The following is a 23426-nucleotide window of genomic DNA, read 5'->3' as shown; positions in this document are numbered from 1 at the left end:
TTATTAAAATTTATTTTCATTACTATATTTTTATATAGAATTTAAATACTTTATCTTAATAATATTTATTATTTTTATTTTATTTAAGAATATAATTGATTTTATAAAAAAAAAAGACTAATTTATTATGAAGAGTTACTATTATAAAAAAAGGTTGATTGTAGTTGAAAAATTTTTAATGCCCACGGAGTTGTAAAATTTAAATTTGAAAATGTGTTATATCATGTCAAGTAAGTTACTGATTTGGTGGTACATAAATTTTTGTTCACTTGATATCTTGATTTAAAGTTAGAATTTAAACAATTCAATCCTTTCCTTTTTATAAAAAGAATACTATTATAACATAAAGAATAATTAATATAAATTTATACTTGAAATAAGAATGATAATTAAGAAAATTATTTTTTAGAATAAGTAAAAAAAATATTTTCCAAGTTGAAAACAAATCATATGAGTAATTAAAATTACCATGTGAAATTAATTTTATTGCTAACTTATGTAGTAAGATATGTTAAAAAAATAATACCCTTACCAAATAAAAATATTACTACTTGAATTCAAATATGAATACAATTATATTATTTAAAATAACTTTTTTTTTTTGAAAATAGAAGGAATAAACGAATTCAAATATTTGAATCTCTTATTAAAAGAAGTAACGTGAATGTTATTATCTGTAAAATTAAAGTGAATTTGGATTATGAATATCCAATAATTAATATCTACACCCATTTCAAATCCGATATGTATATAGTATTTTGAATATTCAAATCCACGATACTTTTGGGACGGTGATCTGTGATCTGCATGGACCTTTGTTGGGGGTCTCGAGACAGCTACCAACAGCAGGAAGTGCAACGGTTGCTGAAGCATTGGCCATACGCGAGGCTCTATCTTGGCTCAAAACGTCTAGTTTCGACAATGTTCTCGTGAAGTATGATTGCGTCAAGGTGATTTATGCTTTGAATTCGAATAAGTTGCGTAGCTCTAATGTGGTTGGCTTCTGTCACATTTTCAACATCTTTATTTTTATTGGATTCATGGGAGTGGTCATTATTTAGCAGGGGCAACTTTATTCCAAGCAAACATTATTTTTGATATTATACCATCCTTGTTGAATTTTTACACTTTTTGCTGATGTAAATAGTATCCATAAGAAGGTGGAGTGTTAAGCATGAGTGTATGAAAAAAAGCCTATTAACTCGAGTTTAGTGATGTCATTTCTCTCTCAATTTTAATTATTTTTATTATATCAATTAATATCATTATTCTTTTCCTTAAAAAAAATATTCGTAAATATCTAAATCCACGCTACCCATTATTTTCATTCCCAACATTTCTAATCAAAAATCAAATAAAATAACTTTTCTTTACCTAAAAATGTTATAAAAATAAAAGTAAAGTGATGGAACATCAACTCACTGATTATATATTGTCCAAAAGAAACAAGAGTCAAAACTGAATTGGAATGCTAAAGTATGAGTTAGTTGGTCAACATCATGAATTCAATAAATTAAATTATCATGGGATTGAAAATGCAATGTAAATAGGAATACCTCCATCTACCCAATTATTTGCTTGTGATTTTAAGACTATGTCTCAACATTTTTCTTTACCTTCCCTCTAAACTCTACCTACTTCCGCCAAAATTTATTTACTTTTCAACAACAAATTTCTTAAGCTTTTTCTTATTTTTTTTTAAAATTATAAATTTCAATACAATTTCATACATCACATTTTAGTTTGATTCAATTTTCACGAACTACTGACATAATTATTAATACAATTTTCATATTATATAATTTGATAGTTTATTTATTAGAAGCTCTATATTAATTTATAGAAGACACGAATTTCTCTTATTAGACATCAAAAAGAAAAATAAAAGCTTGGTGTTGAATAAGATAAAAAAGAATGATCAACATCTTAACCTTTAGCATATTTTATTGTAATTAGAATTTAGCAATGATTTTAAGTTAGGGCTAGAAAGTAACAAAAAGAAAAAGAAGAAAAAAGAATGAATAGCAACAAGAGGCTAAATCAGAAAAAGAAGGATAGGTTTTTTAAATTAGCAATAGCCATTATCTTTAAGATAGCATGTTATTTCAATCATCTTAACTTAATTCCTAAGATAAATAATTAATGAGTAATTTGGTGAAGCAAAAATGAAATATAAAATATTTGTTGGGCAGCTCAAAGCTCAACACAAATTAATTTTAGGAATAAATGTAGTATTCTAAATTAAAATGGAAGAGAATAAGGGTGAGTTTGGATGGACGGTGCGTTTACTTGTAGTTAGTGTAAAAACAACGGTGGCCGTAAGATTAAATATTGTAGCGATACTGTAGAGTAAGACAAAAAGTAAGCTAAACGCACCGCGCCTAATCGCCCCATCCAAACTTACCCTAAGTATGATACATAACCTTGGGTGTTGCCTTGCTCCCTCTTTCCTTATCTTTTTCTATACATGCTCCCCCTATTCTTTCTCATTTTCTAATAAAATCAACATTTTATTGAAAAAAATAAAAGGAATTTAACTATGTTTTTTCTAAATTTCTTTTAAAATTTATCACACATCCCTGTATTTTTTTGAAATATGGGAATTTAGTCTATATACTTTTATTCATGAAATTTAGTCCATTTACTTTTCAAATTTTAACATTTAGGTTTAACTGTTAACACTACTATTTTTTTTTGCTAAATTCAAGTTAATTACAAAGCTATTTTTTTAATCACATGACTACCAAGTGAGTAATTTTTTTTATTTTAAAAATGGCATAGAAACAAATTTAATAAAAAATTTTAACAGTATTAACAGTTGGGCCTGGATTTTGAAATCTGAAAATTAGAGGAACTAAATTTCATGAAGAGAAATATAGAGACTATATTCCTAATTTTCGAAAAGTACAAGCACTTATAGCATATTTTAATCTTTTTTTTGTTACCCAACTATTTAATTATCTTTTTTGCTTACTAGTTAGCTGATGTTAAAACAAGCATTCAAAAATGTAAGACAGTTGGGTAACATTTTATAACTTTTTATAGTTGAGAAACAAAAAAAAACATAATTAAGTTACTATTAATGTAATTTATCCAAAATAAATAAAAATATTAAATTTGGTTTATTTTGGCAAATATAATTAAGAAAAAGGGAAGGAAGAAACGTGCAAGTGAAATGGGTTTTGGTTTTTTTGTGGGGCTAAATGCAATTTGTTTTTATTCTCAGCAATGATTAGTGGGTGATGCAAGAATAAAATTATAAAAGAAAAAAAAGATGGAGAAAAAGAGAAGGCATGTGGTTGTTTTCATGCCACTTTATTATTTTATTGATGAGAAAAACAAAATTCAAAATTGATGAATATTATTTTATTTTGGGGGCTTTGTTTGGCTCACATTTCATTTGCTTCCGGCCACATCTGCTCACAACGCAGTCTATAATCCCTTACCCCTTCCTCTTCCATTTAAAGCTTTTGTCTAATTCTATTTTAAATTATGGGATCAAATAAAAAGACTGCAATATTCTTGTGAGGTAAATTATTGAACTTGTTTCCCATATAGCTACCTTATGATCAGGTTTCTAATGCATGCCCACTTTATTTCACAGCAAAGTATGTAATAAGTTAAAAGTGACAAAACTTTTGGGTTGTTGCTGGCTGCTGTAATAATATTATTTATATTCTACAATAAAATAAAATATGTAACAAGTGCAATTTAATTGGGTGTTCAACCATTCTTTTTGGATAATTTTGATTTTTATTATATAGTAATAAAAAGATAAACAAAAGAATGAATAGTTTCTGTATTTAATCTTTTAAGAGGTGTTTTGTGCTTCATAAGATTTAAATGATGGAGTAAAATGGAAGAATAAGTTAATAGTTGGTTTGGCTGGATGAGAGAGGAGTGTAGCAGAAATTAGATATTATTGGTTGGAAAACAGAGAAAAAATCTTCAAGAGAATCAGGAGAGGACCATCACCATTATACCACTTGCCAGACGCCCTGCCTCCTCCTGTGAGACAAGCCCCTCATTCAAAAGGAAAAAAACTGAGTTTTATATTTTTACTTCCATTTAAAATCAAACAAGGGTGAAATCTTTAATCTCAGAGATGATGTTAATAAAAATGGATTTATTATTCTTACATCATGATGTAATCATAATTAAAGAAAATAAAAAAAAAATAAAGGTTATGGCTGTTGCTAGTAATGAAACATATTTGATTGACCAGAACTATGATGAAGTTGAATCTTTCTTATCCATTTTCTTTTTGTTTTCCATTAGGCCACATTTCAGTGTCGTCCAGCAATTAACAAGAATATTTTAATTAGAGAAATAAATTAAAAACCCGTGATATGATAATAAGACAGGAGGCAACAGTGACAAGGTTAGGTTTTGTACCATTGCTCCTTCATCCTTATCTCTAACATGGGTTTTGGATTTATTAAATAACACACCCATTTTTATATTTGTTCTACCTCCCTCCTCCTCTTGTTTTGGGTTTGATTAATTTGCTGTTTATAATAAGATAAATAAGAATGCAGCTTAAATTAGTCAAGACAAAAAGGTAGGTACGGTAATTTACATTTGCGTAATTAGAGCTTTTAATTTAATAGGATTATATGGTGACATTCAACCAATCCCAAAATCATAAATCACACCGCCATGATTTGACCAATTTAATACAAGTTTGCACTGCACAACTTTCTCCCTGCCTTGCTCACCAATCCATCCTTTATATATATTTTTGAAAAACACAATCATGGTAATAGCAACATTTTTTAATATTAGAAAAATGAAATCATAATGAAGGCAACTCTGCTGCCACCTCAAATGGGAGCATAACATAAATTAATAGTATGCTCATATCATCAGGGAGATGATATTGTTTGTTCTCTTGTACAACGCCATGTATTGCTAATTATCCATGCATCAAGTACAAGTATATAGTGGTACGAATACAACAAAAAGAAAAACAAAGGAAGAATTTACATATACACATATTTATAGGAGCATCTTAGGGGGCAATTAACTGTAAGCTGTTTGTTGAAGCTTTGGGCTTCACATCATACACAAGTTTGATATCTGCAGGCTTAGCTTGTGGATCTTCCTCTTGGAAGGGTACCTCAAATAACAGTGATTGGTACAAGCACACTTCATCTTCTTTGCAATAGTACACCTGCAAGGTCAAGTACCAAAGAATATATTTGATTTTCATAGTTTTTCCATGATTTAATCTTTAATGTAATCTACAAAATCCTGGCAGACATGGAATAGCTAATAACCATTTAGACATCAACAACACAAATAACTATCCTGCCTGCCTGTTCTTTTGGTTCGACCGGCTATGCTCTTTGGCATCAAAAGAATGTGTGGGGAAAGAAGGGGTAGGGAAAGAGAAAGAAGATATAAATTTCCATTTTTCCTACAGTTATTGAGCTTGATTTTCATAGGCTACCTAATAAAAGCTTCCAACTACAATAGCTGAGTTCGGCCATGAGTAACTCCTTTTGCTTAAAGGCTTTGCACTAAGCTTTGATGTCAATTGCTTTCATTGTGAGGATCAATAAACTTACAAGAATGCCCTACCCTACTGCATTGATACGCAAAAAATAATTGAAAAGCCCCGCAAACCCACTGGCTATGTGCTGCCGCTATATGATATGCTAGCAGTCACAAGCAGTTATTGAACATGCTTCTGGTGGTGCCTAAGTCTAAGCATTCAAAGGCACACGAGTTGTACTGATAAACAAACACGGGTCTACATATCCTAAAACTGTAAAAATTCTATGCTTTCATCATGTGGAGTACCTTGCAATTAATCATCCCTGTAAAAGCCGAAGAAGTGGATCTTCTGAAATGAAGTTTTGCGGATCCCTCTGGACTAAGCTTTCCATCCAAGGGATCAATAGACACAGCATTTTCAGGTTCTATATCAACAGTGAACTTACTCTGCGCTTCCTGCAATTAGTATTAGGAGTCAAAAACATCTAGGAATATTCTTAGATGACAACAGGACTATTTTAACATGACAAAGATAGGGTTAGACCCATCGGTGAGTCATGTGTGCATCACTTTGGTGTGATTATGGGGGAAGGACAGATGAAGAAACCTTGGAGAAATGATACTCTTCAGGTAAAGAGATCTTAAGATACAAGTTCCCCTCACTGGATGAACCGCCATTAACAACTATGGTCTGTGTGTCAGCTGATGATCGCTTCCTAAGGCGTCTCAAAGATTTGGATTTTGGTGTAGGAGGCTGAACTCCTTTCAGTTCTAAAGTAAGGATTTCAGCATTTTCCTTGTTCAAATCTAGATATCTGATCAGACTGTTGTTTGTATCAGCAATAATTAGTCTTCCTACAAATCAATTGGGAAACACATTCAATACATGATTAACTTAAAAGTAGAAGATAATAAAGGTTATATGATGAAATGTTACCTATTCCAATAAGAATACACGTTTTTAGCTAGAACAAAAATTATGTCAAGCAATCGGCAAACTTGTCAGGCAAGTTCCTCTCCTTTTGCTGAAGAATCTTGGTTCAACTAATTGTACTGCATTAATATATCTAACAAATATGCTATAAAATAATTTTTTATTCTTCTTGTAATAATTCATCTAGTTCTAACACTTTGTTCTAGTATTAAAGGGGATTGCTTCAAGCAATCAGGAAATGAGCACTTGACACTGAATTCCAGGACAAAATCATGCTGTGGGATCACCATATACAAAGTTCTTTAATAACTCACTCCATGGGATGTACAGCTCAACCCTAGAACTAAATAAACATTATGGAGGTTACCTCTGTAAAGAAAGACATCTTTCAGAATTCCTGTGTGTGTAATGAAGTTTCATGTAAATGGTAATAAGGTTAAAAAGATAAGTTATATGAAGGAAAAGAGTATAACCATTTTCTGCTTCAATGATCCCTGATGGTTCAGAAAGCTGCAAAGACCATAATAAATCTGTTAAAATGATGCTATTTCTGATTAAAAGTGTGTAGAAAATTTCAAACATAACTTGCGACTGCATAACCTCTTCAATACGGTTACTTGTTAGCAGTTCTAACCTGAGCAGCAAGGGCCTTTCCATCCTTGAAACCAGCTTTGCCTGTCCCTGCCAGTGTTGTAACTCTTTTACTAGCTGGATCTAGCTTCTTGATCTGAAATTTCAAAACCATATGAAAGATAAACCGCAATTAATTTAGCCTGAAACAATTCCAGCCAGTTATCAAGTCAAAAATTTAAACGAAGTGGTAATTTGAACGTTGAGATGCAGTGCATACTGAAGTTTGTTTCTAAAAGTAAATGTACCCGTTACATTTGAACCACACCAAATGTTTCTTTCAGGGTTTAAAGTTCTATGCAAAGAGAAACCAAGTCCTCGATATTTAGCAGTTACAAATCCATAGCTTCTTAAATTTAGAAAGCCAGGGTTGAATAATATAATGAGCTTCACCATCTAATCAAAAAGGTTCTTAATTCTAGAATACTGCACATGTTCCATACATACTGAGAGTATGTATTTGAGGAATAAAAAGGACCTTAATAATTAATCCACAAGGAAAGGGAGCTTTGGTTGCAGGAAAGCTTTGCATGTATTACTCAAACAAGTGAAGCACCACTCCTCTCACTAATCTTTAAATTGTACAAGTATGCAGAGCATTTTTTGTAGCCTTTAAAAGGAATGTGAAGTTTTAAATGCTTCTTTCAAAAAAGGAAGAACAAAGTTTTAAATGCTAAATTGATTAGCCTAAGTTGACACTTGATTTCAACAGTGGTTCTTTAAGTCTAGAAAAATGACCTATAATCATTATTTATATGTTGTAAATAACAAGGAGTTCAATCTTGATCTTACCATACATGTAAGAGTAAATGCAGGGATGTACCTTGTGGTTATAACTGTCTGCTATATAAATCTGACCATCCTTTGCACATAAGACACCCAAGGGATGCTGAAGAAGTACATCAGACCCTACACCATCATGGTCTCCAAACTGCAAAGGGCAGTATGCATTGCAATGACTATCGGCATAACATAATGCCTCGCCAAAATTTTACTAACTATAAACCTTAAATCTAATTTACTTTTTCATGTACTGCTTATCTGCTGTGTAATCTTTTAACAAAATTTTAAACTACAATACCCTGAACAAATTTTCAGAGAAAACTGGGTCACCACCAGCTAGCAGTCTTGATCCTCCTGTTTTCAGATCAAGAGCTCGAATGGAGCTACTCTCACTATCAGCAACATATGCCTCCATCAGATCTGAAAAGAAACATTTAAGTAAATGTTCCTTGAAATGATAAAAGAGCATCTAAAACATTTTAAGAAGGTTAAAGAAAAATGAAAATTATCAAGGTATTCCAAATATTACCAGGAGACACTGATATTCCAGAAGGTTGTGCAAAAGATGTGTTTGTAGAGCTACCTCAATGACAAGAAAATAAACATGTTAATGACAAATACATGCAGGTATCTGATATGTACATTTGTATAATATGAATGAAATGACATTATATGCTAGACAATTTGAGAAAGTAGATAAACACAGTAAGACGGAAAACATGAAAAATTAAGTAGCAGTTGCTTCAAGTATCAGTATTTTGGCCTTACCTTGATCCATTTAAGTTTCTTTCATATCCATTACCACTAAATGCCCTAGTAAACCCATCTTGTATGCTATGCTCCCAAATTTGGTGCTGGCCAGCCATTGCAATGTAGACCTTCTCATTGACAGGGTCAAAGCAGACATCCCAGGGAGAGTTAAGGAGCTGAAAGGAGATGGGTTCAAGTCTTTACTTGAAAGGAAAGAGAAAGTTGAGAAGATTTAACATGCGGTTAAATATTTATACATGCATCATGGAGAAGATTAGCATTATGTAAATAATATGATAAGAAAACATTTCACTTATCCAACTTGAAGGACATGAATAGTGTAGACAAGCAATCATATCAATCCATTTTAAAGTTCTGAAAGTCAAGGCGTTGTTGTCTTGCCTGAGAGGCTCCCTTTCCGCCTCCTGTGTAGTCAGAACCTTTTGTTCCATTTCCAGCAAGAGTTCGCACCTTCTCATTAACAAAATCAATTTCCCTACAATAACATTCATAAAACCGAAATAATGGATTAGTGTACAAATAGGAATCTTGGGGGAAAGAGAAAGCCTGAAACAGTAAAGTAGTAATTCTTTTAAATATCTTGTACACAAGAAGTACCCTGGACTTGTCTTGATGAAATAATGCACATTGGTCGCATACAATTAGAAAAAGATAGTCACCATTCTTTCACTATCTCAATAACAGAAAATAGAAACTTGTCGGGCTTTCAAACAGTCAAATGTTAGCGTTCAAAACACGAAAGAGAAAACTATCAAGAGAGAAGAAGATGAGAGAAAACACAGAAATTTGAGGAAGAAAACTTGTACCATATTAATTTCATGTGTTGTTGGTTACAACGGAAATGCTTAAAAGGAAAGAGAAAAGAAAACCGTTTGAAAGTTGGTTACTGCCAGACTGTCCGTTATTGGCTTAACTCAAAAATGCCCTATTTCAATAAAACTCTTATACGCTCCATTTTCATTAAAATGCTACGCACCGTTTTTTATTTCATCTTTTAACTCATAACAACTACCCCTCCCTGTCAAGATCCTTGTCCTCAAGGATCAAACTGAGGATATTTGCTTCGCAATTGCTTTAGAGGTTCCCAGGTAGTGTTCTCCGGAAAAGAATCAGCCCATTCTACTAGAACTTTAGTGATTGCATGATGTCCTTTTTTTACCACATGTCGATCAAGAATTCGAACAGGTTCTTTGGCCCAGGCACCATTGTTGTCAACTACAGGTAGACTGTCTTGGGTAGGAGCTGTTCCCACATGCTCTTGAGTAGCGACACATGAAAAGTAGGGTGTACCTTTGACCCAAGAGGGAGCTGCAACCTGTATGCTACCTTCCCTACCCGAGCTTCCACTGGAAATGGTCCAAAATACTTTGGGATAGTTTCTGGTTCCATCTTTTCTTGACTGAGTGCTGCCCATAAGGTTGTAACCTTAGGTAGACTAAATCCCCCAAGTTGAACTGCCTTTCACTCTTGTGCTTATCTGCCTGATGTTTCATTCTATCTTGAGCTCGCTTAAGATGATACTGCAGCATTTTTCTAGCAACTTTCCTCTGTTGCAGGCTCTTATCAACCATGACTATTGGAGAGGCACCAACAAAGTAAGGGTTATGGTGTGGAGGAGGTTGGCCATAGAGCACCTCATATGGTGAGCTATGGATGGTTGAGTGATGGGTTGAATTATACCACCACTCTGTCAAAGGTAACCACTGAAGCCAGTCACCAGGATGCTCTCCTGACATGCAGCAAAGATACCCCTGCAGACATCTGTTTAATTCCTCTGTCTGCCTATCCGACTCAGGGTGATAGGCTATTGACAAGTGCACTTTAGTCCCCACCCTCTTGAATAAGTCCTAAAAAAAATTGCTAACAAAAATTTTGTCCCTATCTGAAATGATTGAGTCAGGCAACCCATGCAAGTTTGAGCCACTGTTACCACTATGTAAGGGTGAGCTAGAGCCAGAAAATGCCCAAATTTTGTGAGCCTATCGACTACTACCAGTATTACAATTTTGCCTTTGGATTTAGGGAGCCCCTTTATGAAGTCCATGCTAATTGAAGACCATGCCCTGTCTAGAATTGGCAATGGTTGTAGTAAACCTAGTTTGGCCACAGTCTCAGACTTGCATTTCTGACATGTAGAACATTCCCTGGTCCAAAGCTTCACATCTTTAGTCATGCCTTTCTAGTAGATGATTGAAGCCATGCGATTTCTGGTGGCATGTACACCCGAGTGTCCCCCGATTGCACTCGCATGAAAATGTTAAAATAGGGCCCTCCTAAGATCCCCATCACTGCCTACAAAAATCTTTCCCTTTCTCCTAAAAAATCTTCCATCCCAGGTGTATTTGGAGGATGGTGCAAATTGGTTCTTGACCTCTTCATAGAGTTTCTGAAGCTTGCAGTTTGATTGGTAACACCAGTCATTTGCCAAACCTGAGCAGTTTTAATAGAGTTGTTTCTCGAAAGGGCATCAGCTGCAGCATTGCTCGACCTTTTCCTATAAATAACTTCATAGTCATAACCCAACATTTTTACAACCCACCTTTGCTGAAATGGTGTGATAGCTTATTGGTTTGATAAAAACCTCAAGCTTTGATGATCAGTTCGAATCTTGAAGTGTCTCCCCACTAGATATACATGCCATCTTCTCACTACCATAAACACAACTAACATCTCTTTCTCATATATCGACAATGCTTGATGTCTAACGCCCAGCCCATTGCTAAAAAATGCTATTGGTTTGCCTTGTTGCTGGAAAACAGCTCCTACACCAAAGCCAAAGGCATCAGTGTCCATGCAAAATTCCAGTTGAAAGTCAAGCAAGGTCAACATAGGTGCTGAACATAGAGCATCTTTCAGCTGCTAAAATGCAAGGGTAGCTTGATTGTCCCATTGCCAAGCATTTTTTTTAAGAAGATAGGTGAGGGGTCTAGCCAAAAATCCATAATATCTGATGAATTGCTTGTAACATCCAGTGAAGCCTAAAAAACTCCTCAATTCCTTAATACATGTGGGTGTAAGCCAATTGGCAACACAGGCCACTTTCCTTTTGTCCATGGCTATAGTCCCTCGTGCTATCACATGACCTAGATACTCAACTTGTTCAGTTCCAAACGAACATTTGCTTTGCTTGACAAAGAGTGTGTGTTGCCTTAGGATTTGGAAAACCACCCTAAAGTGCTCTATGTGTTCATCCCAGCTTGCTGAAAATACTAATATGTCATAAAAAAAAAACCAACATTGTTTTTCTCAAAAAGGGCTTAAAGATAGCATTCATGAGTGCTTGAAAACTTGATGGAACATTAGTGAGCCCAAAGGGCATTAAGAAGAACTCATAATGCCCTTCATGAGTTCTAATGGCAATTTTGTGGATATCAACATCATTCATCCTTATTTGGTGATGTCCTAACCTGAGGTCCAATTTGGAGAAAACCCTTGTATGACCTAGCTCATCCAACAACTCCTCGATAATAGGAATGAGAAATTTATCTTTTATGGTTAGCTGGTTGAGTTGTCTGTAGTCTACACAGAGCCTCCAGCTGCCATATTTATTTTTAACCATAACTATGGGTGAAGCAAAAAAGCTGGTACTGTCTCTGATCACACCAGTGTGCAGCATTTCCTAAATAATCTTTTCTATTTCAGCCTTCTGAATCGTGGGGTATCTGTAGGGTCGTATTTTGATCACAACAGTCTCGTCCTTCAAGGGGATTTTGTGGTCCTGGAGTCTTGTTGGAGGCAGGCCTACAGGGATCCCAAAGATGTCAGAGAAATCCTCTAAGAGTGTTTGCCTACATGAAGCTGAGGGTCATTTGCTTGTATGGACAATTGAGCAGCTGAAGTCATCAGCACTGTGCAGGGGCATAAAAGCTGATCAGTAGTGGAAAAAGATCTTGAAGACTGAGCTACTGACATGACATGTATGCTACCAGGAAGAATACCCTACAAGTGCAATATTTTTCACCGAAATCAAACTGCATAGTTAATGACCCAAAATTCCAGGGGATGGGTCCTAGTGAGAGTAGCCACTGTATTCCAAGGACCAAATCACACCCTTTCAGAGGTAACAACATAAAATCAGTCACAAACTGGAAACCCTAAGTCTCCCACTTAACTTTCCTACATGTTCCTCTAGTCATTAAGCACCTACCATCTGCTACAGTTACTTTTAACTATTCCTGGCATTCTACAGGAAAAGGTAGTTTACTTACCAGCCTTGTATCCAAAAAGTTATGGGTACTGCCCGAATACACTAACACAATGACTTTGGTATTCCCCACAAGAGCTTCAAACCTCATTGTGTAGAGACCTTGTGACCCTTTCATAACATGCAGCGGTATCATAGGCTCCTGTTGTTTGTCTTTCGTGGGATGATCCTCTACCTGGTCAGAACATTCTTGGAAATCCTCTCCTTCTCCATTAGAATGAGATTCCAACAACACCTGTGACTAACATGGTACTTGGCTCCGCACAAAAAACATAACCCTTTTTGTTTCCTTTCAGTCATTAGAGCTGGGTTGATTCCTTTAGAGGATGCTCTGGGGCCATTAGTTCTACTAGAAGACCCTGCAGTAATAGTGACAAAAGCTCTAGATGTAACTAGTGAAATAGCTCTACTTGGAGCAACATTTTATTTAACATTCGAACTAGACCAAAACCCCCTCCCAGGGGAAGTGTTCAAAATATCCTCCACTTGATTGGCTAAATGAAAAGCATCAACTAAGGTTTGAAGCTTAAATAGCCATAAATATTTTCTAACATCATGTTTCAAATTACTAATGAAAATACTTAAAGCATGTTGTTCAGGTAGATCTATCTGGTTCAACAAGCTTACAAAAAAATCATGTAAATGCTCCATAGAATCTTGTTCCTTAAGGGTTACCAGTTTTGACATGGGGTCTCTGAACTTCCTTGAGCCAAAACGTTCTCGCAAACTGATGGCATATCCTGGTCAATCTAGCAAATGCAACCCTCCATGATTCTGGGCATGAAAGTGATGCCAGTCAAGAGCTCAACCCTCCAAGTTCAACATTACAATTCGAACTCTGTCATTCTCAGGAACTGCTTCTGCTTCAAAAAGTTGCTCCAACTTAGACCACCTAGCTCTGTAGGCAATCCCATCAAAAAGAGGGCACCCTGCTCTATAACTCTTCTCTTGGGACCCTCCTTCTTGTGTAGGAACTGCTAGGGGTAGAGGAGCATCAAGGGGTTCTTTTGGAAGGAAACCTGGGGGTGGTCTTCCCAAAACGCTCTTTCCTCGGTCTTGAACAATAGCATGAGTTGGCACAGCAAGATTACCAAAATATTGCGTAAACAAACCGTGAAGCTCAGAGCAGAGATGTTGAAGTTTAGATCTAATTTCTCTTGAAAACTCATCTTTAAATCCCTACAGTCGATTTTCCAGTTTTGCGTCGAACTTAACATCCAACTGGGAAAGCTATGCTTAAATCTTTTCCACCTCTTGCTGCAACACATGAACCTCCTTTTGTACGTGGGTAGTTACTCCTTCATCGACTATTGTGATCGGAAAGCTTTGATACCTTTGTTAGTGTTCAAAATACGAAAGAGAAAACTATTGAGGGAGAAAAAGATGAGAGAAAACACAGAGAGAAGAGAGAGAAATTTGAGGAAGACTTGTATTGTATTTAGGGGTGTTCATTCGGTTAACCGACCCGAAATAACATTAATCGAATTACCTGACCTTTCAAAATCTTTAACCGTTAACCGAACCGAAATTTTTTTGGTTAATTCGGTTAACCGACCGAATTAACCGAAAATTATATATTTTTTATTTTTGGTTAAAAATTACCCGAATTAACCGAATTATCCGAATTAACCGAATTGAATCACTACATAATTAAATTACTTTTAGACTTTTAGACTTTAGTTTTAGTTTTAGGTTTAGAATTTTATTTTTATTTATTAAATTATTTGTAATTTTTATGATTGGGTTGGGTAATTGGGTTAGGTTGAATACTTGGGTTTAGATTGGGTTTAGGTGAATAGTGAACCTATTTATATATTATAATTTTATTTATTAATTTTTTTGGTTAAACTGAAAAAATTCGGTTAACCGACCGGTTTCGAACCGAATTAACTGTTAACTGAAAAATCAAAAAATAATTAACCGACCCCCGACCGAAAAAATTCGGTTAACCGACCGATTAACCTAATTCGGTCGATTAACCGAATTTTTTCAGTTTTACCCGAATTTTGCACACCCCTAATTGTATTCATTTCATGCCTTGCTGGTTACAGCTAAAATGCTTAAAAGGAAAGAGAAAAGAAAACGTTTGAAAGTTGGTTATTGCCAGACTGTCTGTTATTGGATTAGCTCAAAAACGCCCTGTTTCAATATAACTCTTATACAGTCCGTTTTTATTAAAATGCTTGCACCGTTTTTTATTTCATTTTTTAACTCGTAACATCAAATCATAGCAAGTTGCATACCTCAAAGCATGATTTTCAGTATCTGCAACATAAAGAAGATTCTTCTTTGCATTGTAAGCCAGGCCCTATAGAAGTATAATGACATATGTTTAACAAAGATAAGGCAATAAAACCACAAGGAAAGGAAAAAGAAAAAAAATAAAAATAATTATATATATGTAGTCAACGCTAAAAAATTGTCAATGACCATCGCAGTAAATTAACTAATCACCTGAGGGCGATTAAATGTAGCATCATCAAAGGAACCATCACGTAAGCCCTCTTCTCCTGTGCTTCCAATTTGGACAATGAAGTTCCCATCTAAATCAGTCACCACCTGAAATCATGGTCCACATGCCACAATTTAATAAGGTAAGAAAAGACTCAAAATAATTGGATGGCCCCAATAATGCAATTGTTACCAATAACTAACATTCTCTTATGACTAAAAAAAGAATCTCTTTACCTTTATGGAGTACAAGTCAAAAGAAACTAATAAAACTTTGCAACATATGGATATGCTAATATTACTCTTTCTAACATCAAGCACTTTTTCCATAGATGGCTCTTACTTTTGGAGATGTGCACAGGTGTCATGTGCTGGGCATGCATGTGAATGAACACTTTTCCAGGAACCTGAGTGCAAGTCAATTTGCATGTCATATCAATGAGTGAGAGATAGAAAACCTACTATGCGGTTATGGTTACTATCTGAAATGAAGAGCCGGTTGTTAAGAATATCTATCGCCAGCTTGCCAGGAAACTTTAAAGGAGATGTAAGCATGCGAGGATCATTGTCTTTTTCCAGGTTCAGTGGAATTGGTTTGTTGTCCAACAACTTCTTTTGATCATAAAAAAGAAGAGCTGCTTCCACTAAATAATCAAGATCCTTACAAGGAAAAAAAATAAAAACATATTAGCTCCATTCTTGTTTATATACAAACGGGTTGAGTAAGTTTAGTGTTTGTATTGCAACTTTGTAACCACAATTACAATAATGCTATTTTATTGCCAAAACCTGACTCAAACTTGATGTGAAAAAGTCATCCTGATGCAGTTGAGAAAGCATTGCCATGAATTCAGACATCCAGTAAAATATGAACCGCAGTCATCCAATTTCGTACAAGACTACGTGATTTATGGTTAAAGCTTTCATATTAAATGAGTATGGTTTAGAAATGAGAATTGACTAAACAGTAAAGATTTAATTATAAGAACGGCAGATTCTTCTAATACAACAATGAGCTCACACCAGTAGTTTTGAGTCCTCTCTAGTTCTATCTCTTTGCCCCCCAATAATCAATTCATACCTTAAGCGACAGAGCAAGTCTTGATTAAGTCATATGCTTTGGAATTACCAAAAGCACTCTTTAATGAAGATACATAATTGATGACAAGTATAACACATTAACAGATTATTGAAATTATGCGACACAAATACAAAATGTTTTTAGAATGACCCTGTAATCAATGGTTCACCGTTATTCACTGAGTTCCGTAGTGCTAACTTAAATTGTGCCTTTCAAGAAGCATTTTAAAATCCAGAAGTTGAGAAACTATATCATTCAGTTTTGAAGTCCTTTCGACAAAGTGCTTAAGTTTGTAATTCTGCATTGTTATTTGATCAAATCACATGGATGGATATGCACAAGTGTTACATTTCTATTGTATGCTGATTAATGCTATGAATATACTTCATTTATTTGAAAGGAAAACTGTGATGCAACATATTTCAGTAAGAAAAATGTGTCGTCATTACCTTTCTGTGGCCTTCACCTGCTATTTGTGCTAACAGCTTACCGTTGGGTCCAACAATGGCAAATGTAGGCCAAGAATTTACACCTAACTCTCGCCATAAATACATATCTCCATCATTGACAACCTAAATAATAGAACTCATATGGTAAGCTTCAAGAGAGAGAGAGAGAGAGAGGGAGAGAGAGAAATAGCAGACGATTTATTCAAAAAGATTATTAGTGGATGGACAAAATTATATATATGATATTAATTAGATATCAGGAAAAAGAGGAAAAAAATTCTAGGCTTGCTCATATTAGTTATATCTTTGAACAAATAACTGTCTTGTAGTTCATATTATTTATATAAAAATGTATATATTTAGTCATGACTCATGACATGGCTATTTCCAGTTAAAAGAAATCAGTTCTTATATTCAGGATGAATTACAGACTTGGTTTTACCAAGAAACTACCTACCTGATATTTAGTTCTATGATACCAAAGTACATTGAAAAAGTTTAGGATTCAGCTTAATGAACAATCCAAATATTCAACTTACAGGATGTGTGATGCCATAGCGCAATACTGCATTACGGATGGCCCCTAAATCCTTCTCATTATCAAACTTTGCCGAATGCACTCCAACAACCGTGAACTGTAGAAATACCCACACAAAAAACAATCTGATACAGGAATACAGTTAAAGATAGGGATGGCAATGAAGCACGATGGGGCAGATAGTGCTAAATCCACTACTGCTCCATAATTGGCAAGCTTTGCTCCACCACTTGCCTCGCTCCACTGTAGATATATAATCTTGAAAACCACTACCACCTCCATGGATGTTGGATGCATCCATCCCCGGCCCACTCCACTCCACTTCAATTTAATTTTTGCTAGTTATCTTTAATTTTTTCAATCTTTTTAAAATCAAGTAAATATTTAAACATAATCCTTCAAAAAATTATTTAAACATAAAATACATGATTTTTTTCTATATTACATTATTACATTTTTACCCTTTTAATAGTTTATATATACAAGGATAGAATGGTAATTTTATATAGTGGAGCAGGTCGAGGCGGGGCAAACAATTACCAAAACCGCTCCATACCCACTATCCAAAAGAAAAAATCCACCCCGCCCTGCCTTGCATCCACTTTTCAAACAAAAAATCCACTCTATTTTGTCATCCCTAGTTAAAGATTAGCATCCACTGATAACTCGGAAACTAATTACAATCAGTATATCAGTATCAAGTAGTTAGATTGCATGCAGTATGTGTGTCCTTGTCTTTTCCCTACTGTGGCTCAAATCTTGATACTCTTATTTTTACCACAAATGTTTTACATAGATATTGAATTACCACTAATCCCAATTACATAGGGTTCACCTTAGAGAACCTTTGTTCACCTGCAATTTTCCCTAATCCCATAATGTCAATCATCAATCTAACTCCACCAGAACCATGTGTTTGCCGTTTTCTTTCAAGTTCCAAGTGCACATGCATTAATTGTGGGCAAAACTAACCCAAAAAAGCAACTTGGAAATTGATAAGAAAATATCACAATGGAAATTATAAAAGAGCAAATAGATGAAACATATTGCATCTAATGAGAAGATAAGATCTTACAGGCTTAGCTTTGTATTTCTTCTCCAAAAAGTCTAGATCTGGTAAAACATGCATGCAATTTATACAGCAATAGGTCCAGAAGTCCAGCAAAACTACTTTTCCTTGCAAATCCTGCTCAAAACGTATTCAATCATAGGAATGAGGTTATAGTTCTCACATTGACGTATATTATTCCAAGCCATGAGTAAAAATTTGTGCTAAACTGATGATTTTTCTATTAGCTGAGACAGTCCTGATATCCGAAATGGAACTAAATACAGATGATGTATTTTCTTGAAATTAGCCACAACCATATTAGTTTTGAATATTGCATACCTTTCACGATTAATAGCCATTTTAGTTTCAATACTGGTTAATAATAAGCCAATGCTGAGATTCCATAACTTGAAAGCTTGCAGTAAACTGATATTGCTTTCACCTTAAACATTTCAGTTTGAGCATGAAACTCTTGACATACATTAAAGCCTACATAACATGTACATCTATAGTTGGAAAGTGTCCTAAGAATTTACCCTTTGAAACTGAAGTGGTGCTGTATTGAGCCAGTCAAGCTTTGCTGGAAATTCTGGCACTTTTGGAGCAGTTCCCCTTAAAAAGTGAAAGAAGATATATTTAAACAGATTAAGCATAAAATATACGAAAGACGTTTAAAGAAAAGAGGATGAATAAAAATGAATGACATAAATGATAAGGATGCATTATTAACAGTGGAGAAAGAAACTTCTTACCTGGATTCCAGATCAGATATATAGTTCACAAATTGTTGAATCCTTGCAGAACGCGATTCATCTATAACCAATCAAATGGCAGTTAGTTTGAGACTATGGATTAAAAATAACTTGAGAAAATTAGATCTTCATAGCAATTAACGTCTTGTTAACTAAAATCAATTGGTTAAGTGGAGGGCCCAATTTGAACAAAAGACCACAAGAAACCCTAGACTTAAAATATGTGAGATATCACCACATAACAACATTATCCTCACATGTAGCTGAACGAAGGCCTACACATAGACAACCTCACATGGGGTAACAACAAATGTAAGATAATGCCACATAACACTTATCATATAGAACATATGATACCCCGAGAAACCTAAGATTTAACGCTTCTCATATAGACATATTGAGCAAATATAAAACTAGAAGCACAAGAATATGACACAAGCACTAAAAAGAATTCCTTGACAATTAACACATACTTTACCTTCAGAGGGACCAAAAAATGGGTTCTTGGCTGCAAACAACATATTCCAAATAGCTTTCGGTGATGCATATTGCATTGCCTGTGAGAAAAGTCAGAGCCATTGCACACACATATATCATACAATAACGAAAAAAAAAACAAACACAAGGATTGTAATGCCATTCCTAGGCAGTCATATGGTTATAATGCTTGCAGTCTACAACAATTTCAACAAGATGCAGTTTCCAGCATCCTTGTTCAACTAAGTCAGTTATACCTTCCAGTTTGAAACAGCAAAGTAGAGACAAGATAAAGCAATGCCCAAACTTCCATATCTCAATATGTCTCGCCTAGAACCCTGCAACCTGTCCATAAATTATTTCTGCAACCTCAAGATGAAGTAGTTTCATTAACTCCTATGCTTATGATAACAGAAATTCGGTGATAACATTTTATGCTGATGGCTGAAACTTTTCTTGTATGTTAAAAATTGTAAGCTAATTACAGACATTACATGGCTTGAGTTGAATGCTTACTAGATATTGAAGAGGCACCCAAAATTGATAAAGAAAATATTTTCATCTATAAAGCAATATACATCTTAAAGCTGCATGCCGAGATTTTAAGCAAACTAAAAGAACTTGAGGAGGAAGAAAATTTTAAAATCTTAATTGATAAGAGACAATGTAAGTTCAGAGTTTTGAACACATATAGGTCATATCTTACCCCTGAAGGGAGAAGACCTCATTGCTAGGAACATCCACACCAGGGGCTGATCCATTTCGAGTTCTTTCATTGAGAATCCTTGATGGATTTTGTTCAGTAACTTGCAGAAACTGCATATCCTGCACCATCTCATCTGCAATGATATTTATTTATTAGAACTTTATATGCCAAAATCTACATGCCTTAGTGATCAATCAGGAAAAGAATGGCTTCAGGGATACCCAATGCCGCTTAGTTTAAAGGTGATTGTTTTTCTCATTATTTCATCAAATTCAAGATCAAAATTTAGTAGTATTAGCTTGTTGGTGCACAAGGATGGACTTTGTCAATAGAATTGAAAATTTTCCACTACATAGGATACCAATTACAACAGCGAATGTATCATGTGCTTCCATAAAAAAACAAAAAGAATGCTAAAAAGCATCATCATTTTACAATGTTGATGGTACAAAATGACATTTGCAGCATATTCTCAGGACTACAGACTATAACCACCTGAGCCACCACTGAGAATATCATCAAGTGAAACACTTCCAATATCATTTCTGATAATTGATGGACCAGCAGGTTTTAGAGTCTCTTCTGTCAATGTAGTTGTCACAGCTATGCATCTGCAGGCAATGGAGAATGATTAGAATTACTATAAAGTTACTCCATTTCTGTATGATGAGAGAAGCAAATGGTTGACAAGCACAACCTAAACATTAATCTATATGTTAAGAAAAGGGAAAAGCAGATGATTTTGATACAACATATTAATCATGTAAGCAAATCATATTCTTCCCCCAAGTTGAAAGTGTGAAAAGAAAATAAAGAAGGAAGTAAAAAGCAAAGTAAATAGAAACAAACATGAATATAGATCATATACCTCATTTTTGCTGCAGTAGCAGCCTGTACTCCAGCCAAAGCATCTTCAATAACAACACACTGGCAAATTTAGGTAGATGTCATATTTCTCAGCAGAAGAATTACAATGGAACTTTAGGAAACAAAGAATTTTAACAACAGAAGCTCTGCAGGATTATTGTAACAAGAATATAAAATTCTCCAAGCAAGTCATAAAGCTATCAAAGTTCAGCTAACAGACAGTGGTACGCCACCCACGAGAGAAATGGGAAGTATGATAGGTGCATGAAACATGACAGTTGCAACTGGTAGAGGGGAGAGAACTAGATATACCTCATCGGGGGAAACGTCTAATATCTTTGATGCAGCTAAGAAAATATCTGGAGCAGGTTTCAGATTCTCAAAAGCATCTGCTGACACAATAGCATCGAACCTGATATATAAAGGCTAGAACCATAATAAGAACAAGAAAAAAAAAACAGATTGATGCTGAAAAGCTAAAAATGAAAATATACAACCAATATATTCATCCAAACAACTATATTAGGTTGGCAGTTGGCTTACATTGATAATGGCAATCCAGCAGCAGCTAAGTTAGCATCAACCTTGACACGATCAGCACTGGATGCAACAGCAACTTTTAGGCCTTTGTTTTTACACTGTCACACAGAATATTCCATCATATGATCATAAACCTGAGGTGACATCATTATCTCACTAGTGACAATTGGCTTCCGTACCTCATTAATGAGCTCAAAAGCACCTGGAAATCCTATTCCAGAATTAGGTTTTGCATACTACAAGAAGGAAAGAACTTTTTGTGTGAAAATTTGTTCACTGACAAACACTAAAAATGGGCATTGTATGATGGTCCTTTCATAAGAAGAAAGAATAACTCTCCATATAAAAACTAAGTGCTGATTACCTTATCAAGATATATCTCAAAGAATCTCTTTTTTGCTGCCTCAGTGTTAAATTCTTTAACACCCTTAACAGAAGCAACGCCTCCTAAAAAGTTTGCTTCACCTGGTATATCAGTAAAGTAGAAATATGCAGGTAAAGTTAACAGCTCTTCGTGACATCAAAATTAATTAACAATAAATCAGAAGAACTATTTGTCGCAGATTTACATATTTACGAAGGACTCTTTGAAACACATTTACTTCTTAATCAGCACCATACAATTAATCACCTACATTCCTCAAAATTCTTACTTTTCCGAATCACTCAAATTTATGGAAGACTATCCATAACAGGAGAAACTTAAAATAAATATCAAGGGATCAAACTAAAATTTTACCCATTCCAGTGAAAGGAGCAAAGTCCTCCGCAGTGACTTGGACACCCATCTCTGCAAAAACATCAACAGCAGCCTTTCTAGAAGGGTTCTCACTATTGCACAACACTCCATCCATGTCAAAAAGTACAGCAGACACCTTGCCCCATTCTTGTTTACTAGTTTCTTTCACATTCTTTTCTTCCACCTTAACACATGCCTTTACCACCATTTTCCCTGTAAAAACTCTGCACTTGGATCTCCATTGAAAGAAGGAGGTTGCTGTTGATATGGGTTTGGGTGATGAGAAGAAGGAGAGCTTTGTTGGGTGAGACAGAGCAGTTGGAGTTGACAATAGTCTCACGGCCATAGCACAAACTGAGTTTTCTGTTTGAGTGGCGGTAACTGGTTCCTGGAAAGGAGATTTTCAGGATTAAATTGTTTGGGTTTTTTTTTGGTGGACTATATCATCCTTGATGTAATTAAAACAGACCTTTGAATTGTTGGGCTATTTGTCCTTGTAGTGCACTGAAAATGGTTGGATGGTGTTTATACTATAAGTAGTGGTGGAGATGAAGACTTCGTCTTCTGCTGATTTTTCATTTGGCTGGCAATAATTGGTGCTTTATCCGTTTTGGTGCATTTGTATGGGTCTTAGTGACATTAAACTAGAGACAGGGCCCACTGAAAATAGATAATGATAATTGAATTAAAATTTGTAAATACTCCATATTTATTATTTAATATTTATGAAAACACGACGGCTACTAGCCATGTTTCCTCATCATTAATATAAGAGAAAAAAATATATAAAATTGTGATTCCACGTCATTCTTATCTCTTTCTAATAGGAGAATGACAAATCAAATTTTTGTTCTTGATTTTTAACATTTTTTTCTTTTAATATAATATAAAAAAAGATAATTGTTGTTTACGTTGAGGTTTTAAATATTATTTTTAAAATACAATAAATTGATT

The 23426-nt window shown here is 34.7% G+C and overlaps 1 protein-coding gene across 4 annotated transcripts; it reads right to left on the bottom strand.

The window, feature by feature from the left end:
• Nucleotides 1-4801: 4801 nt before the first annotated feature.
• Nucleotides 4802-23065, bottom strand: LOC107887200 (protein SUPPRESSOR OF QUENCHING 1, chloroplastic). 4 transcript variants are annotated; one of them, XM_016811371.2, is made up of 28 exons: nt 22473-23065; nt 22098-22198; nt 21913-21969; nt 21737-21831; nt 21506-21605; nt 21195-21253; nt 20822-20937; nt 20327-20459; nt 19878-19965; nt 19622-19700; nt 19144-19204; nt 18928-19003; nt 18416-18526; nt 17342-17437; nt 16803-16925; nt 15735-15932; nt 15276-15380; nt 15065-15129; nt 8999-9092; nt 8615-8772; nt 8376-8425; nt 8145-8266; nt 7887-7994; nt 7068-7160; nt 6907-6943; nt 6107-6354; nt 5806-5955; nt 4802-5173 (listed from the first exon to the last, which is right to left on the bottom strand). In XM_016811371.2, the coding sequence occupies exons 1-28, from the start codon at nt 22816-22818 to the stop codon at nt 5012-5014; spliced, it is 3231 nt and encodes a 1076-aa protein (XP_016666860.1). In that variant the 5' UTR covers nt 22819-23065; the 3' UTR covers nt 4802-5011. The 4 variants fall into 4 exon arrangements, 3 of the variants coding, with proteins under 3 accessions (XP_016666860.1, XP_040965643.1, XP_040965644.1); XR_001681065.2 differs by lacking the exons at nt 4802-5173; nt 5806-5955 and having other exon boundaries at nt 6251-6354; nt 7034-7160; XM_041109709.1 differs by lacking the exons at nt 4802-5173; nt 5806-5955; nt 6107-6354 and adding an exon at nt 6437-6830.
• Between the last annotated feature and the right edge of the window lie 361 nt (nt 23066-23426).

This window comes from Gossypium hirsutum, chromosome D13 (assembly GCF_007990345.1).
Source record: "Gossypium hirsutum isolate 1008001.06 chromosome D13, Gossypium_hirsutum_v2.1, whole genome shotgun sequence".
Taxonomy (NCBI): domain Eukaryota; kingdom Viridiplantae; phylum Streptophyta; class Magnoliopsida; order Malvales; family Malvaceae; genus Gossypium; species Gossypium hirsutum.
The sequence above is the reverse complement of the archived record's forward strand: the minus strand, read 5'-3'. Positions and strand labels throughout refer to the sequence as shown.

Coding starts and splice junctions, on each gene's coding strand:
- LOC107887200 (XM_016811371.2), bottom strand. CDS start 22,818: ATGGCCGTGAGACTATTGTCAACTCCAACTGCTCTGTCTCACCCAACA. Junction 21,970..22,097: donor TTGAGATATATCTTGATAAG/GTAATCAGCACT, acceptor TCCTTCTTGTAG/TATGCAAAACCTAATTCTGG. Junction 16,926..17,341: donor GCTATGGCATCACACATCCT/GTAAGTTGAATA, acceptor TCTATTATTTAG/GTTGTCAATGATGGAGATAT.